The 14,626-nt window shown below is 40.9% G+C and overlaps 1 protein-coding gene across 3 annotated transcripts in view; it reads right to left on the minus strand.

Moving 5' to 3' along the window:
- Positions 1-9,192: 9,192 nt before the first annotated feature.
- Positions 9,193-14,626, minus strand: part of adat1 (adenosine deaminase tRNA specific 1) — a 42,924-nt gene continuing 37,490 nt past the window's right edge. For all 3 annotated transcript variants that reach the window (XM_069901278.1, XM_069901279.1, XM_069901277.1), the window contains exons 9-10: positions 14,418-14,504; positions 9,193-10,206 (exon numbers count right to left, since the gene is read on the minus strand). In XM_069901278.1, coding sequence (XP_069757379.1) covers positions 10,074-10,206; positions 14,418-14,504 — 220 coding nt within the window. In that variant the 3' untranslated portion in view covers positions 9,193-10,073. The remainder of the gene's footprint in view (positions 10,207-14,417; positions 14,505-14,626) is intronic.

A 14,626-nucleotide genomic window follows, 5' to 3' on the forward strand; every position in this document is an offset into this window, starting at 1 on the left:
CTGGAAGTAGATCACGCATATGCAGTGGACAGGGGCCCACTGTAATGATATCTGAGGTTGAGTTGGGCTCAGAAAAATCTGCAAGCAACAGGGAAGATGAAGAAAAATGCAATTATCTGAAGAGGAGACATGGAAAGAAGCAAGATCTTTAAGTAGAAGGAGGAAAGTAGATATAAATATTGCTCTATTGAGTGGAATGAGGAAAGATTTTAAAGAAGTTAGAGTCAATGAATACAATCAAGAAAAAATTGGATAAGACGGATATGTTACAATTTAACTTGAGTGGAAAGTAATACTACTGCTTTGGATGTGGAGATGCACAAACTTCAACAAGAACAGGATGTATTGGAAAATTTTAGTTGGAGAAACAATATTAAAATAGTGGGAATTAAGGAAGGATTAGAGCAAGAAGATGCTGTTAGATTTTTTACAGTGGCTGTGTTCAGTATTGATTAAATTTCTTCGCTATCAAGATAGAGAAAATGTTTTGAGGCTTGTGATGCAAGGAGCAAGAGATAGGCAAGGCCCTCATAGCAAGGAGAAAATGTCTTATTCTACCTGGATATATGAAGATTTGCTGAAAAGAGAGTTTAATGTGGCAAAAAAGGGTCTCTCAGAAGGGATATAAATTTGTATTGAGATATCCTGCAACTTGGACAATTTCTCTTCCAAGTGGACAAAATTAATTTTTCAATCAACTCAATGGAAGCAGAAGATTATGTGAAACAACTTCCAGAATTTCAGACATAAACAGAGGAAAGAGTAACAAGGCTATTTGTAGTAATGATTTTTTCCTTTTTATTTTTAATATGTTAGTTGTATAAAGAACATATGTTAAATGTATCAAGAGGGTTGGGGTAGAGGTAAGGTACTAACTGCTACGAATCACGTGTAATTGTGACCTTGGTCACAATCCACAAAATAGGGGGGGGGGGGGGAAGGAAAGGTGTATAATTTAAACAACACTAGATGGGGAATAGGGAGGGATTTTTATGGTTTTAAACCAAAATCCGCAATTCAAACACCTGCACCCTTTCCCTTTAACCCCCACGCCCAGCAGGGCGGAAATTATGTGGGGTTCCGTTGCAAGGCTCGCCCAGCATCTAAAATCCCACTAGATGCCATTGGTTGTTTCCCTGTCCATGACTGCCGGGGCTGGTTCGCTCACTGCGTAGGTGAGCCGCGCTATGTAGGTGCAACGCTAAATGATTTTAATTTAATAGACATATGGAGAATATATCCTAGAGAAAAGGATTATTCTTTGTATTCAAATAGACATGATTCTTATTCTAGAATTGACTTATTTTTGATTTCAGCGCAGATACAGGATAGAATAATGGAAGTGGTATATAAAGCAAGGATTTTGTCAGATAATTCACCTTTATTGATGACAATTGTAATGTCTGATAAAGAGAAATTAGTATATAGATGGAGATTGAATACACCTTTGTCAAAGAGAGGTGACTTTTGTGATTTTATTAGAGAACACATTCAATTTTTTTCTGAAACAAGTTTGAACTTTGTAAGTGATAAGTTTGTAATGTGGGATGCATTGAAAATGTACTTAAGAGGATGAATTATAAGTTTTACTTCTAAGATTAAAAAGGAATATATGAAAGAGTTTGACAAGTTAGAAAAAATATTACAATCTTAGAAAAAGACCTTCAGAAGAAGAGTTCTGAAGATAAGCAAAGGTATTTGATTAAAAAAAAACTTCAATATAACACATCAAACAGAGAAAACAATTATTAGAACTAAACAAAGATATTATGAATTGGGTGGACAATCGCATAAAGTTCTAGTATGGCAATTAAAAACAACAAGTTTCAAGAATAATTAATGCAATTAAAATGACTAATTATTAGTTATAAACCTCAAGAAGTAAATGAATCTTTTAAGAGATTTTACTCTAAATTATATAGGTCTAAATTGATAAAAGATAATAGTAAAATAAATAGATATTTATCTCAGATAAATTTACCAAGATTGAGATAAGAGGAGCAGATGAAATTAAGGACTCCAATAACACAGTTGGAAGTAAGGAAAGCAATGATTTCACTACAAAGTAATAAATCTCCAGGAAAAGATGACTTTCCGTCTGAATTTTATATAAAAAAATTAAAGATCTATTAATTTCTATTTTTATGGAAATGTTAGATTAGGCATCAATGAGTCATGCATTTCCAGAATCATTTTTGATAGCAATAATTACCGTGATTCAAAAAAAAGATAGAGATCCTTTGAAACATTCATCTTAGACCTATATCATTGTTAAATGCCGATTATAAAACTGTGGCTAAAATTCTAGCAAATAGAATAACTAAATTTATGCCTAAACTAATTAATAAGGATCAGACTTGTTTTGTGCAAAAGAGATTATCAGCAGATAATGTAACTAGACTACTTAGTATTATACATTTAGCACAAAAAAGAGGTTTAAATGTGGCAGTGACATTAGATGCGGAAACCACATTTGATAGATTGGAGTGGAACTTTCTATTTAAAATATTGGATAAATTTGGGTTTGGGCAGATTATTATAAATTGGATTAAGGCATTATATAATGAGCCTAAAGCCAAAGTTGTGACAAATGAAAAGATATCTGTTCCATTTCAATTAACAAGATCCAGTAGACAAGGATGTCCTCCAGCTTTGTTTATATTAGCTATAAAACCATTGGCAGAAACAATTAGAAATGATTTAGAAATAAAAGGATTTAGGGTTGGTCAGGAAGAGTGTAAAATTAGTTTATTTGGAGACGATGTATGGATTTATTTATCAGAACCTGAGAATTCTTTGTGAAAATTACTGGTATATACTAAATAGGAAGAATATGGGAAAATCTGAAGGTATAAAATAAATTGGAATAAAAGTGAAATCATTCCACCGTTGGAGAGAGATTATAGTTAATGTCAAAAAGATACTTAAGTTAAATGGCATAAAAATGTAATTACTAGTAAATATTTAGGAATTTAAATAGATAATAATTTTTTTAAATCTGTATGAATTAAATTATTTACCTGCTGCTTAAAAAGTTGAAGATTTAAATAAATGGATGAATGTACCTATAACATTAGTAAGTAGAGTTCATTGAATATCTTTTGCAAACTGCCAATATCATTACCTCAAAAAAAAATATTTAAATAAATATGTAAGGAAATTTCTTTTGAAATGTAAGATGTCAAAAGTTTCTATTCAAGAAATTAACATGTAAGTATGATTAGGACAATTACAGCTTCCTAATTTTAAGAATTATTATCAAGCAGCTCAAATAAGATTTCTAGTGTGGTGCTGCACATCACTGACGGCAAGCAAACCAGCTCTGCGTGTTACAGCCGCGTCAAGATGGCGCTGCCAGGGTAATCTTCTGCCAGCCGGGTTGGGTCCGTATGTGCGCGGGACAACGTCATGACTTCATTTCCAGCGCGAAGGCAGGATTACCAAAGCATTTTAAGGCGCAGCGCGAGAAATTTCAATAAACAATTGGAGTGTAAACAAGCCCACTGACACCCGATCTCATTCTTTCCAACTCTGCTTAGCTGCCGCTACATTGGTGACCCTGATGGGTCCAGACACCTCTGGACTCAACAATATGGACACTACAGCAGTCAGTGCAGTTGCCCTCAAACCCCCGACTTTCTGGATGCTTCATCCAAGCACTTGGTTTGGATGGGCAGAGGCCAAGTTCCAGATAAAGCAGATGACCTCAGATTCCACCAAGTACTACCATGTCATCAGTTCCTTGGACCAAGAAGCAGCAGCCAGAGTGGACAACCTCATGCAGAACCCACTGAAGGAAGGTAAATATTCCACATTGAAGGCGCTGCTCATCAACACCCATGGGCTCTCCAGATGCCAGAGAGAAGCCAGGGGACAGAATGCCATTTGCCCTCGTGGACAAAATGCTCATGCTGGCAGAGGGCCACAAGCCCTGCCTCCTATTTGAACAGGCATTCTTGGAACAGATGGCTGATGACAACCAGCTGCTGCTAGCGGATGCAGATATCAGCGACCCCCCACAAGACCACAGCGAAGGCGGAGATCCTCTGGCACACCAAGGGAGAACGAATCTGCCATGAATCAGCTGACATGCCCCCAGTCAGAGCAGCAGCCCAAAACCCAAACAAGCAAGGATCAACCATGCCTTCATAAGCCAGCAAAGGGAGCAGAAGCCTGTAAATGCAAACAGCCCTCCGCATTTCGGGGAAATCCCCAGTCCAGCTGCCACTAATGACTTCAGTGGCTGGCCACGCAAACAGAAAAGACAATGGGCCACTGACTCCTAATCGATATGGGGGCAGAGTTCAGCATCATTCCATCAATGCCACTAGAGACCCGAACACAACCACATGGGCCCACCCTGTGGGTGGCCATCAATACTCCTATAAAGACCTTTGGCATGCAACGAGTGCTGATACACCTCAGTGACAAGACCTTCTGCTGGGATTTCACACTGGCCATGGTGGAGAAGCCACTCCTCAACGCAGATTTCCATCGAGCTCACAGCCTGCATGTGGACCTCAAAGCTAAATGTCTTGTGCACACCCAGACATTCCAGAAAATCCAGCCTACTGCCACCAGCACACAGAACCAGTCACCAAACACACCGACAAGTACAGTAGCACTTTGACCGAATTTTCCTCCATCCTCAGACCCCAGATCACGTCCACGATGCTGAGACCACATCTTGACACAGGGCTCACCCCCCCCCCCCGCCCCCCACCCCCCACGTGAAGACCAGACACCTTCCCCCAGACAAGCTGCAGCTGGCCAAGGAAGAGTTCAAATGTATGGAGGATCTGGGGATCGTCTGACAGCCCGTGGGCCTCCCCTCTGCACATGGTACCCAAGGCCACAGGGGGCTAGAGACCTCGCGGGGACTACCAGCGTCTCAGTGATTCAAATACCCCAGACTGCTACCCAATCCCCCACATACACGGTGCGACTGTTTTCTCCAAAATTGACTTGATTACAGGGCTACCACAAAATCCCCATCCAGCCAGATGACATCAGGAAGACGGCCATCATCACACCTTTTGGACTCTTTGCGTGCCTTTGGACTTAAAAAATGTAGTGCAGACCTTCCAACGCCTCATGGATGCAGTGGGAAGAGATCTGGACTTTGTTTTCACCTACCTGGACAACATCCTCATCGCCAGCAGGAACCACCAGAAACACAATACCCATCTACGCAAATTCTACTCCCACCTGGCTGTCTTTGTCCTCACGGTGAACCCAGCAAAGTGCCTGTTCAGCAAGGAGATGATCAATTTCCTAGGCTGCAGGATCACCAGGGACAGAGTGACACCATTGCCACAGAAGGAGGAGGCTATTCAGCAGTTCGCAAGACCCAACACGCTCAAGGGCCTTCAGGAATTTGTTGGCATGGTCAATTTTTACAATCACTTTATACTTGTTTTGCATGAATCATGCGCCCCCTCTTTGTCCTGATGACCTCCAAACTGAAGGACTTGGCCTGGAGCGAGGAGGCAGCCACATTTTTGAAAGGACCAAGGAGGCCCTAGCCCACACCATATCACTGGTTCACCCCATAACAGACGTTCCCACCTCCCTGACCCTCAAAGGCCACAGCAATAAGGGGCGTACTCAAACAGCTGGTCAATGGACATGGAGGCCACTGGCCTTCTTCAGCCGTCATTTGAAACAACGTGAGTTAAAATAGTGTTTTTGACTGAGAACTCCTAGTCCTCTACCTCGTGGTCAGGCACTTCTGTTACTTCCTCAAAGGCAGGCTTTTCACCATGTTTACCAACCACAAACCCCTCACCTACACCTTTTCAAAAGTTTCCAGCCCATGGTCAGCACACCAGCAACCCCACTTGGCATCTGACTTGGAATTCACCACCAACATTCAATACCTCTATGGCAAGGAGAATGTAGTCGCAGACGCCCTCTCAAAGTCAGCCATCCAGTCGTTGGCAGGAGTCCAAGACTATTCTGAGCTTGCACGGGAGACTCAGGCTTTTCGCACAGCCATCACTGGCCTCCGCATCAAAGATGTCCTCTTGCCAGACTGTGGATGCAGTGGGATGCCAGCCCCGACCAGTCATTCTGGGTCAATGGAGATGATGGGTTTTCCACTCCACCCACAATCCCTCGCACCCATCCATCAGGACCACAGCACGCATGATCACTGCATGGTTTGTATGGCATGGCTTACGAAAACAGGCCATTGAGTGGGCCCTCACTTGCACACATTGCCAGACTTCCAATGTCCACAGACATACAAAAGTTCCTGTCCAGCAGTTTGAACCACCCACCCAGCCAATAATTCAACCACATCCATGTCGATATCGTCGGTCACCTGCTCATTTCACGGGAAGTCCGGTATCGCCTCACAGTGATCGACTGAGCCACGACATGGCCAGAAGCCATCCCCCTCAAAGACACGTCTGCAGACTCCTGCACCAGGGCAGTGCTCACACTGGATATCCTGGTTTGGGATACTGGGCCATATCACTATGGGCAGGGGGGCACAATTCACCTCGGCTTTGTGAACACAGCTTGCCTCCCTCCTCGGCTCGAATCTCCACCACACCACTGCCTACCACCCACAGTCCAAAGGCCTGGTAGAACGTTTCCACTGCCACCTGAAGTCAGTGCTCATGGCCTGCTTGACCAGACCCAACTGAGTGGACAAGCTCCCCTGAGTGCTCCTTGGCATCCGGACAGCACCCTAGGAGGACCTCCAGGCCGAGTTGGTATACAGAGCCCCTTTGACTCTCCACAGAAAATTCCTCCCTGCCACCAAGGGCACAGACACATAGGAGGGGCAGCACTGCAAAAACTGAGGGACAGGTTGGGCTCCCTTGCACCACAGCCACCTTCGCACCATGGATACCACCCCACCTTGGTGCCTGCAGACTTAAAGACAACTGACTGTGTTCATTTGCCAAGGTGTGCACTGCCCCCCCACTCCCAGCGATCCTCCGAAGGTACCAACAAGGTAATCCACAGGTGCGGCAACATGTTCACATTAGACATTGGGATCAGGGAGGAACTGTTCACAGCCGACCACCTGAAGCCTGCAAATCTTGACCTCAGCCAGATGGTTGCCTACAGCCAGCTAAGCGTAGGGGCAGGTCCCCGAAGGCAAAACCAACACAGGACTTGGGGGCACAGCACACTATCATCGGTTCTGGAGGGGGAGGGGCTTGTGAGGCAGTCCACATCACTCCTGGCAGGTGAACCAGCTCTACATGTTACGGTCGCGGCAGCAGAATAACTGTGTCAAGATGGCGCCACTGGGGTCATCTTCTCCGCCGGCTGGGTCGGGTCCACATGCTCATGGGGCAAGGGTGCGAGGGTGGGACTGATCTGTAGCCTTATAAGGAGCAGTGCAGGAGGTTTCAATAAACAACTGGAGTGCAAATGAGCCCAATTGGTCTCGTTCTTCCTGACTCCATTTAGTTGCCGCTACACTGGCTTCTCTTTTTTTTTTGAAGGTGATAGAAAACGTGCTTGGGTTAATATGGAATTGGGAAAAATAGGAGGGAGATTAGCAGAAGATTTTATATATAATGGCATCCAAAATTAATGGTTGGCAAAAAAGAAGCAGCATTGTTGAAACATTTAATTAATATCTGGAATAAGAAAAATTATGTTATTCTAATTAAGGGAAGTGTGTCATCCAAGACAGTGTTATCTTAAAATAGTCTTATATCTTTTTCAATTAACAATCAATTTTTAAATATTTGGTCCCATAAAGAGATCAAGAATATTGAAGACTGTTATGAACAGGAACACTTGATGTCGTTTCAAATTAAGGGATAAATTTGGGATATCTCTTTTCTGTTATTTCCAATTGAGAGGATATTTAAGAGAAAAATTGGGTTTAATTATTACATTACCTATTTGTAGTGAAGTAGAAAATCTCATTAGAAAGGGCAACATTACAAAATTTCTGAATTATATATTAACAAAATGTGAAATACATGTATGGAAAATTTAAAATATTAAAAAAAAAACTGACGACAATGTGTAACTAAATTTTAGAATGGAATTGCCCTCCACAAATTTCCTTGCTCACAAAATTCTCGTTCTTTAGATTGAGTAGAATTTTCACTGAGGATAATGCCTCTAGGAATCTGTGCCAATCAATCACACATCTAGAGAGAAACAAAGATCTTAGTCTTGGGTGCCCCACATTTTTTTTTCTAGATCTATGATAAATCAAGGATAATCTGCAATGGACAATGAACATAGAACAATACAGAACAGGAACAAGCCTTTCAGTCCACAATGCTGCCTCTCACATGATGTTCACATTATTTTAGCTCACGAAACCTCTGTGGCTTGCACATAATCCATCTCCGTGTATTTCCAGCATTTTCTTTTTCGAATATTTTATTTTAATTTTGTGGTCAAACAAGTATCAAGAATAAATCATTATTAATACATCAAGTGAAAAAAATAACGAATCATTGATACAAGTTGCCCATGATTCCTCTTCCACTTCCATCTTGTTTTTCTGCTTTGGATTCTCCCCCTTTTGTCTGTCATTATTCCATCACTGTTAACTTCCCATCAGATTGTAGTACTCGCAGCCTTATCTATCACCAACCCACCCTGAGTGATTCATCCTTCTCCATCTCACTCCTTTGCTTCTTTCTTCATCTGTCTGGCATCTGCTAGACAACTGCCTCTGTCTGCTATCCTTCACCTCTCTCTGGTCCACCAAATTCCCACTAGCCCCAGTCCTCTCCTAATATTACCAGCTCCCTCTCCTCCCTACTCCCAGTCCTGATTAAGGATACTGGTCCGCATCATTGACACTCTTTTTGCTCCCATCTCTTAACCTGCTGAGTAGATAAAGTAGTCGTCAAAGAAGAAAATGTCCAGCACACCTATTCTTAAAAAATTATATTTACATATTTTGCCAAATAAACATATTAGTGATCATACTTGGGAATATTTTGTTCATTAATACAATATGGTCAAAGATAACTGACAGGTATGGAGCAGAGCACTAGAAGAAAGAAAAATTATACACAAGGAATTGGATTTTAACACTACAAACAAAATACAAATATAAAAGTGTTGACCTTGCATTACTGTTACCATATTCCCAACTATCGAGTATCATGCTTAGATAATCCCAATAATAAAACTTGTAATTTTGGTAAATTAGAACTTGGCATTAACAAATGACTTTCTCCATTTCAGCCCAGAACAGTCAAAGCTACGTTTAATTAAAGGAGGCAGTTAGAAAACATTACACTTACACATTTTATCCACTACAAGTTTTCAGACCCAAACTATAAAAAAGAACCTGTTATCCAGGCAGCAGAGGTGGGAATTATCCAGGCAGCAGAGGGTGGGAATTATCCAGGCAGCAGAGGGTGGGAATTATCCAGGCAGCAGAGGGTGGGAATTATCCAGGCAGCAGAGGGTGGGAATTATCCAGGCAGCAGAGGGTGGGAATTATCCAGGCAGCAGAGGGTGGGAATTATCCAGGCAGCAGAGGGTGGGAATTATCCAGGCAGCAGAGGGTGGGAATTATCCAGGCAGCAGAGGGTGGGAATTATCCAGGCAGCAGAGGGAGGGAATTATCCAGGGAGCAGAGGGTGGGAATTATCCAGGGAGCAGAGGGTGGGAATTATCCAGGGAGCAGAGGGTGGGAATTATCCAGGGAGCAGAGGGTGGGAATTATCCAGGCAGCAGAGGGTGGGAATTATCCAGGCAGCAGAGGGAGGGAATTATCCAGGGAGCAGAGGGTGGGAATTATCCAGGGAGCAGAGGGTGGGAATTATCCAGGGAGCAGAGGGTGGGAATTATCCAGGGAGCAGAGGGTGGGAATTATCCAGGGAGCAGAGGGTGGGAATTATCCAGGGAGCAGAGGGTGGGAATTATCCAGGCAGCAGAGGGTGGAAATTATCCAGGCAGCAGAGGGTGGGAATTATCCAGGCAGCAGAGGGTGGGAATTATCCAGGCAGCAGAGGGTGGGAATTATCCAGGCAGCAGAGGGTGGGAATTATCCAGGCAGCAGAGGGTGGGAATTATCCAGGGAGCAGAGGGTGGGAATTACTTTTATCACATATTTTATTAGATGTCTAATGAAATTGTAGGTAGTCCCTTGGCGATCTAATCCAGGTTACAAATGCTTGCTTCTGTACTTCATTCCATGCTTTCTGGTAGTCTGTTGCAGCTTCCTTAAATTCCCAGTAAGTTTTCAGTTTAATGTTTCTGTCAAAATAAAATGTTGGCTTTACATGATGAATAAGAGAATAATTATGGATAGGAATGACAAAGTATTAGGACAAGAAACCTTACACATTAAAAGCTATACATGACTAAATCACCATTGTCACAGATTATGTGGTGTTTATATTGTATGGAAATATGTTTTTGGGACATAAATTGGGGCAGGTTTTTTAGTATAGGTCACATACAAACACTTTAAAACATCTTATTTAAAATACTGGAGCTCTGTTAATGCTAGACATATCGGCACAAAGGGCCTTTGCAAAAGCTTTGGAAAGTGCCCAAGTGACTTCACTGATAAACTTGTCGGAGCCGCAGACTATCTGGAGTGGAACTTGCTGTTCTAAGAGGGTCATGTGGTTTTGCAAGCAGAGAGGGGAAAACAGGTTTTCTCTCAGAGAGAGAAAAAAATCAGTTCTACAGTCTGACAGCAGCAGCAGCTGGGACTGGAACAGGACAAGCTGGAAAGCTTGTGGAAAACCCCATTTGGAAGATGGGTTGTGAGTGCTTAGTTCAGCCTGGTCAAAGCCCTTGTTGTTCATGCAAGAGGAGAGGACTGGCTGTCTAATGTTTCACTTGAAATAAGAGAAACAAAAAGGAACTCTGTGGTGACCTGAAAGAAAGAGGTTATCATCTGGAGAACACTGAGGGGGCAAGTTTCTTTGGCAAGACACTGAAGTGGCTGATTAAAAAGGAATCAGTTGTGGATGTTCAGCGAACAACAAATCTCCCTCTAAAAACCAATAAGAACCTTTCTGAGCAGTAACCATTTACCTTTCAAGCACCAAAGCCTGGTGAACTTTATAAATGTTAAATTCTGTGCACAGTATAAAAATTGCCTGCACCAGTGATTGCCTGCCACCAGTGAACTTGGAGGAATTAGAAATGAGATTGGACTGTGAATCAAAGAACTTTTCTGAACTTACACACACATTACATACATGTGCGCTTAGAATTAGAAGGTGGTTTATAACAAACATGTACATCAAGCTGCAAGAGAAGGAAAATGATGAAATGAGCTATAAACCCAAACAAAAGTGGGAAAAAGATTTAAACATAAAGATAAAAAATGAAATATGGGAAAAGTTATGCTCTGGAGCTATGAAGAATATAATAAACACGAGGTTATGCATGATACAATATAATTGGTTACACAGGTTATATATCACGCCCCAAAAGTTAAATAAATGGGATCCAACATTATCAGATAGATGTTTTCGCTTTAAGAAGGAAATGGGAACAACAGTACATGCAATTTGGGCATGTGAGAAAGTGAAAAAGTTTTGGGAAGATCTAAATCAGATATTAAATAAAATCACAAAAAGCAACATACCAAAAAATCCAGAGAACTTTCTTCTAAGTAATACAAGAAGTAAAGAATTAGGCCTCAAACTGGATGAAGCGCAAAAAAAATTTATTATGATAGCCTTAGCTGTAGCAAAAAAATGTATAATGTCAACTTGGAAATCAGAAGAGAGGCTGAGAGTACAGCAATGAATAAATGTATTCCATTGGAAAAAATAACATATAATTTAAAAAATAAAGTCACATTATTTGAACAAATTTGGGAACAGTACATGGAACACAACAGAGAGGGCTTGCCTCGGACCTCCACACCCTAAAATGATAAGATGACAAAATGACCTGATCCAATGTGTAAAAGTAGATGACACAATTTTCTTGTTTATTTTCATTGTGAGATGACATTGTTTAATGGTTTTATTGTATATGTTGAACGCTTAATGGGTTTGGAGGGGGGTGGGAAGGGGGGGAGGGAAGGTAGGGGGGAAAAAAGGGGAGAAAATGCCACTGTGTATATTTAAGAGGGAAATGTTTGTATGTATTTTGATTGATATGGTTCTTAGTGTGAAAAATAAAAAAAAATTAAAAAAGAATTAGAAGGTGGTTGTTAGGTTAGTTAAGTCAATAGTGATAAGTTAAAGTGTGATTCTGTTTGCATGTTTAAATATAATTAAAAGCAACTTTCGTTTAAGTAGCCATTTGTCTTGGTGAATATCTGTTGCTGCTGGGATTTGGGGTCCTCTGGGCTCATAACACTAAGTAGTTGTGATATATTTAGTAATTCTACTCAGATTTGGATACCACACATTTTAAATATAAAATTATTTATCTCAACATCCACTTCTTTCAAGGATGAATAAATATGTGATTTTCCAGCCTATCCAAGAATCAAATAAAAACTGTGCTGACCAGTCTCTGCTGTGGATAAAAGCTATACCAGGCCTCTTTGTCCACCTCACAGAAATATTACATGCTCTGTTCTATTACATGACAATAATGGAATCTTGAATTTGTATCTGCCTAGTGTAAAGGTCCACAACATCCTGTAATCTGTGCACTTTTGTTTTGCATTTCTAATTAAATTCATCACGAAGTAAATAAAGCCAATGTGTACCAGATCTTGGCCAATTTGAATTATTGGGCTCAACACAGAAATTATTGTCAGGACTATTAATAAAGTAGCTGCAATGTGAGACAAAACAGATTATATTTTCAATCTGAAACAGCTACAAAGCGTTTACCTTCTGCAAAGGCTCCAACGTGACAGCCATTAAAGAGAGATTTGTTTCTGTGTTTAAACATGCCACCACCCAATGACCAATAGAATTCCAGGGGCCAATATCATGCCACAAACCTTCAAAATGTTGTTTAATAAAATTAGAAATAAACAGTAAAACCTTCTTATGTTAAAGCATGAAATAGTAGCAGTGTTCAACTCCCAACTGCTACAAATCATGCATTTAACGTTTACACAATGTGAGCAAGACTAGAATCACTGCTCGTCTGAAGCAACCCTTAAAGAGGAACTGGGAGGTCACTTTCTTGAACCACTGCGGAACTGGGAGGTCACTTTCTTGAACCACTGCGGAACTGGGAGGTCACTTTCTTGAACCACTGCAGTCTTATTGGTGATGGTGCCCACTTGGTTACTGGTGAGGGAATTCCAGATTGAGATCCAGCAACAATGAAGGATTAGCAACAATTTTCACTTCAGAATGTCATGTGATTTGCAGGGAAACTTAAGAGGTGGTAGCATTCCCAGAGCTTTTTGCCCTCTTCTATTTTGACGACAATGATTTCTGCTTTGGGAGGTTCTAACAGAAGAGCCTAGGCAACAACTGTGGCCATTTTGTAAATGGCATACAGAAGCCAGTGATTTACCAGTGGTGAGGGACTGCATGCTTCATATAATAGAAGGTTCAAAGCAAACAGACTTTCATTCTGTGATCCTGTCTTCTAGGAGTGCTGATGGAGTTACAGTCACCCAGGTAATAATCCATCATACTCTTGATGTATGCTGCGTTGAGGATGTAAAGGCTTTTGGAAAATTAGACCAATACCCAGCTTCAGATGTGCTCTTTCAGCTATGGTTTTATGTCTCTGATCCCACTGAGTCTCTCGTCAATGATGTAGGTGGAACATCTCCCAAATACATGACCTCTGTCTTTAAGGATAAGATGGCAGATGCATGGGGACAGTTCCATTCAAAGTCACCCCATGCTGATCCAGAAATTATATCACCACCCTTCCTCGTCACTGAATCAAAACGCTGCAACATTCATCCCTATAGCAAAACCAAGAGGATAGCTCATTCTCATCTTCTCAAAACTAAATGAGGGTAGACAATTACAGTAATGAGTGCAACAGCCAGGTGTCCAAAAGTTTCAAAAAAATGGATAGGATGAAAGGAGAATATAACAGTATTATGGTGAAATTTGCAATGCTGCTCAGTTTGAATTAAGCACTAAGGGAAAAGAGTCTGCATAAAATAAATATTGGGAAGAGTCAGATCACAGAACTTCAATGTCACAGAGTATCCACAATCTTTGGGAAGAATAAAATCTTTGTTTTGCATAAGTTAATAAATATTTACAGGATGCAATATTTATGTACTTTTAAATAACATAAGTAAGTAAAATCACTAGAAACTATTCTGCTGTCTTAAGAAACAAATTTAAATTCATAACAATATCATCACAGGCGTGGCATTCTCACAAAGTAATATTTTATGTATTCAAAGCTTCGTTTTGTAATCTATACTTAAATAAAAATAATGGCTTTCTTTGTTAATCAGTTCTCTACAGAATGTGCTCCAATTATAACTTGTATACCAGCATCATTTGATACATTTTTATAAATATTTCTGTTTTGTTGCTGAAATTATGACCTACCGAAGAGATACTGGGTAGTTCTGTTCAGAAAGAGAGTTGAGAAGCTCTCGGAATAACATGAAAAGCTCGGCTTTGCAAATTCTAGACCTATAAACAAAGAACCAGGTTTACTATGTGGAAAATCCAAGTTCATTTGTACTAAAGACACTCCATCTCCACATATTATTGTTCCCAGTTCCTAAAAGGAATGCTGAATGTGTACATTATCT

The sequence above is a fragment of the Narcine bancroftii genome, chromosome 10, assembly GCF_036971445.1.
Source record: "Narcine bancroftii isolate sNarBan1 chromosome 10, sNarBan1.hap1, whole genome shotgun sequence".
Classification (NCBI taxonomy): domain Eukaryota; kingdom Metazoa; phylum Chordata; class Chondrichthyes; order Torpediniformes; family Narcinidae; genus Narcine; species Narcine bancroftii.